At 27.6% G+C, this 5,260-nt stretch overlaps 1 protein-coding gene across 1 annotated transcript in view; it reads left to right on the forward strand.

Annotated features, from left to right (window-relative positions):
• Window positions 1-1,058: 1,058 nt before the first annotated feature.
• The window catches only part of LOC145268377 (collagen alpha-6(VI) chain-like), a 77,963-nt gene continuing 73,761 nt past the window's right edge, over window positions 1,059-5,260 (forward strand). Inside the window, exons 1-2 of the mRNA XM_080123935.1 lie at window positions 1,059-1,100; window positions 5,043-5,106. Coding sequence (XP_079980061.1) covers window positions 1,059-1,100; window positions 5,043-5,106 — 106 coding nt within the window. The remainder of the gene's footprint in view (window positions 1,101-5,042; window positions 5,107-5,260) is intronic.

Raw genomic sequence — 5,260 nt, forward strand, 5'->3', positions numbered from 1 at the left:
CTGTACGACAGTCAAGGCCCCTAACCATTATGCTATTGGCGGCTGCTGAGCGAGTAGTGAGTTTAACGACGTTTTGATATCGTCCGAAATACCCTCGCTCGATTTGTTTATACAAACAGCGTCGCTTATACGCTAATGGTAATTCGTGTATCACTTCTCAATATGCTCGACTCAAGATGAGGAGCAATGATAAAGGTTCAGCTTCGCTGGTCTGGTCATGTAGCCCGCATGCCAGACTACAGACTACCCAAGAATCTTCTGTTTGCTGAGCTCTAATATGGCAAAGCGCTCCCATGGCGGCAAAAGAAAACAATTTAAAGACACTCTGAAGGCATCACTGGAGGCCTTCAACGTAGATCCGTCATCATGGGAGCAGACAGCTTTAGATAGAGCCAAGTTGGGGTGGGGGGCTGCTGTTTATGACAGTTCCTGCAAATATGAAAGCTACCGAAAGGTTACTGCAGAGAACCGCAGAAAGGACAGGAAGAACAATGTTTTGAAACCTTCAACATCTGCTATGACTCCCTGTTCCCGTACTCACCGATGATGTCTCCCCCCACCCTACCATATAGGATGATCAGATGGTCCTCGTCGTTTCGACGGACGAACACACACACACACACACACACACACACACACACACACACACACACACACACACATATATATATATATATAACTACTTCATTTACTCACATAAAATTAATATACGAAAGTATAGATTTATGAGTAAACTTTAAGTATTTACTTCAAAAGTGCTCAATACGTAGGTAGAGCTAGTTAATAATTTATAAAATATATATGGCGATTAAGCTACACTGAATATTCGGCGTTTCATCCACTTTAGGATTCCTCATGTTTATGCGCATAAGCCTGAGGAATCCTAGAGTGGATGAAACGCCGAATATTCAGTGTAGCTTAATCGCCATATATATATATTATATATATATATATATATATATATATATATATATATATATATATATATAGTCGAACATATATACATGGATCTTTGCTGTTCCAGATTTTTCTCCTAGAAAGTGTTATTTGCAATCAACATGCCTCTGGCAAACATAAATACGTTTAGTATTCATGCCCAAGTATCTATTTTCTTCTATACACTCCTGAAAAGCTACTACCGGTCCTTCCAACGTGACAAATCTTCCGTCACGAGTTCTTCCTTCTCATTAAATTTGAAAATAAAACATTTTTATTATGTACCAAAAGGAAACCACTTTTTCAGAAAAATAATTTTTATCTGAACAGAAAAGATAATCATCATAACAAAATCGTTGATCATAATTTTTATATACCATTTTATATTGTATTTATGTTGATCAAAATTTTTGTATACCCATTTTACATTGTATTTATGTTGATCAAAATTTTTATATACCCATTTTATATTGTATTTATGTTGATCAAAATTTTTATATACCCATTTTATATTGTATTTATGTTGATCAAAATTTTTATATACCCATTTTACATTGTATTTATGTTGATCAAAATTTTTATATACCCATTTTACATTGTATTTATGTTGATCAAAATTTTTGTATACCCATTTTACATTGTATTTATGTTGATCAAAATTTTTATATACCCATTTTATATTGTATTTATGTTGATCAAAATTTTTATATACCCATTTTATATTGTATTTATGTTGATCAAAATTTTTGTATACCCATTTTACATTGTATTTATGTTGATCAAAATTTTTATATACCCATTTTATATTGTATTTATGTTGATCAAAATTTTTGTATACCCATTTTACATTGTATTTATGTTGATCAAAATTTTTATATACCCATTTTATATTGTATTTATGTTGATCAAAATTTTTATATACCCATTTTACATTGTATTTATGTTGATCAAAATTTTTGTATACCCATTTTACATTGTATTTATGTTGATCAAAATTTTTATATACCCATTTTATATTGTATTTATGTTGATCAAAATTTTTATATACCCATTTTATATTGTATTTATGTTGATCAAAATTTTTATATACCCATTTTACATTGTATTTATGTTGATCAAAATTTTTATATACCCATTTTACATTGTATTTATGTTGATCAAAATGTTTGTATACCCATTTTACATTGTATTTATGTTGATCAAAATTTTTATATATCCATTTTATATTGTATTTATGTTGATCAAAATTTTTATATACCCATTTTATATTGTATTTATGTTGATCAAAATTTTTATATACCCATTTTATATTGTATTTATGTTGATCAAAATTTTTGTATACCCATTTTACATTGTATTTATGTTGATCAAAATTTTTATATACCCATTTTATATTGTATTTATGTTGATCAAAATTTTTATATACCCATTTTACATTGTATTTATGTTGATCAAAATTTTTGTATACCCATTTTACATTGTATTTATGTTGATCAAAATTTTTATATACCCATTTTATATTGTATTTATGTTGATCAAAATTTTTATATACCCATTTTACATTGTATTTATGTTGATCAAAATTTTTATATACCCATTTTACATTGTATTTATGTTGATCAAAATTTTTATATACCCATTTTATATTGTATTTATGTTGATCAAAATTTTTATATATCCATTTTATATTGTATATATGTTGATCAAAATTTTTATATATCCATTTTATATTGTATTTATGTTGATCAAAATTTTTATATACCCATTTTATATTGTATTTATGTTGATCAAAATTTTTATATATCCATTTTATATTGTATTTATGTTGATCAAAATTTTTATATATCCATTTTATATTGTATTTATGTTGATCAAAATTTTTATATACCCATTTTATATTGTATTTATGTTGATCAAAATTTTTATATATCCATTTTATATTGTATTTATGTTGATCAAAATTTTTATATACCCATTTTATATTGTATTTATGTTGATCAAAATTTTTATATACCCATTTTATATTGTATTTATGTTGATCAAAATTTTTATATACCCATTTTATATTGTATTTATGTTGATCAAAATTTTTATATACCCATTTTATATTGTATTTATGTTGATCAAAATTTTTATATATCCATTTTATATTGTATTTATGTTGATCAAAATTTTTATATACCCATTTTATATTGTATTTATGTTGATCAAAATTTTTATATATCCATTTTATATTGTATTTATGTTGATCAAAATTTTTATATACCCATTTTATATTGTATTTATGTTGATCAAAATTTTTATATACCCATTTTATATTGTATTTATGTTGATCAAAATTTTTATATACCCATTTTATATTGTATTTATGTTGATCAAAATTTTTATATACCCATTTTATATTGTATATATGTTGATCAAAATTTTTATATATCCATTTTATATTGTATATATGTTGATCAAAATTTTTGTATATCCATTTTATATTGTATTTATGTTGATCAAAATTTTTATATACCCATTTTATATTGTATATATGTTGATCAAAATTTTTATATATCCATTTTATATTGTATATATGTTGATCAAAATTTTTATATATCCATTTTATATTGTATATATGTTGATCAAAATTTTTATATATCCATTTTATATTGTATATATGTTGATCAAAATTTTTATATATCCATTTTATATTGTATATATGTTGATCAAAATTTTTGTATATCCATTTTATATTGTATTTATGTTGATCAAAATTTTTATATACCCATTTTATATTGTATTTATGTTGATCAAAATTTTTATATACCCATTTTATATTGTATTTATGTTGATCAAAATTTTTATATACCCATTTTATATTGTATTTATGTTGATCAAAATTTTTATATACCCATTTTATATTGTATTTATGTTGTAGATGATCTTAGAAATAACAAATTATGATTTTTAGATTCTGGCAAATTATATGATTGAAGCATGGTCTTATGAATGTGAGCGAAACAAAACTGGTAATACACTCTTATCCTAGCTTTGCCAGAAAGATCTTCGAAAATTAAAAGTTCTCGATCAAAAATGTAGAATCATATAATCCTATACATTTTGACATTGTATTTATATTGTAAACTTAGAGATCTTAGAAATGGTCAAAATCGCTGGGAAAATGGTGGGATCCTTCTACCGCTCCAGTAGATATCTCACTACTGGTGTTATTTTCTACCTATATAAGAGGCGTACATCCAAGATGGAGTATTGTTGCCACACATGGGCAGGAGCTGATAAAAGCGGCTTATCCTGTCTTGACAAAGTTCAAAATAAACTTCGTAGTCTAGTGGACGATGCCCTTCTCTCTTCATCCAACTTTTTCCCAACAGAAGAGACGTTGCGAGCTTGTCTTTGCTTTATCGTTATTTTCATGCAAAGTGCTTGTCTGATCTCTAATCTACGGTCTCCCCTCACTAAACTTTCCCGAAAAACACTCGTCTAGTTGAAATCACTATCAATAATTTCCCCCACTCTTTATCTGTGCCTAAACCTAAATGTAGATTCCATGAACGAAGCTTCTTCCTTAAAACTGCACGCCTGTGAATCTGTGTTCTTGTTGCCTGCTTTCCAGCTGACTAAAATTTTGTCGCCTTCAAGTATAGTGTAAACAAATCCTTGTTGGATAGTCCCTTTAAGTAATCCAATTTACCAAAATTTCTACTACTAATGATTACTACGATGTTATCTGATTGGCTACTGTACTCTCAGTAACCCTTATCCTCGAGTGGCTACCGGGCCTTGATAAATTGTGCCTCCTATGTCCTATATAAAAACAGTGGTAGCAATACGCGTCCGTATTGTGGACGCTTTCTGTGGCAATAACGAAAAAGTAGAGAGAGAGATTAGCAACGTCATTTCTATGTGAAAGGAATTGTAGAGAGAAGAAAGGATTATCTACGCTTGATTTCGTATCCGATATTGGATGTGAAGACAGGAAAAAATGATCTCCTTAAGTGTGCCATGCTCTGAGATAATTATTTAACATGACAAAGATTATTTTATTGCAATTATCTAATTATATTTTTTATCTTATTTTCTCCTTTGTTTCTTACCTTTAGTGTTCTTTTATTCTATCTGATGACGTCAGTTCACCAGCCCACTTAAACAGTTCAGCAAGAATAAGTAAGTGGCATGTTTTTTTTTAATAGTTACAATATTATATAATCAAATTTATCAAACTCACTCTGCCTGTTTGTCTGCCTGTCTCCATATCATCAAACTCTATCTCTCCTTAAACTAAAAGTCGCAAAGCGGCGCTAGATGCCTCAAAGGTTTT

The sequence above is a fragment of the Euprymna scolopes genome, chromosome 43 (genome assembly GCF_053919585.1).
Source record: "Euprymna scolopes isolate OS-2025 chromosome 43, ASM5391958v1, whole genome shotgun sequence".
In the NCBI taxonomy this organism is placed as follows: Eukaryota; Metazoa; Mollusca; class Cephalopoda; order Sepiida; family Sepiolidae; genus Euprymna; species Euprymna scolopes.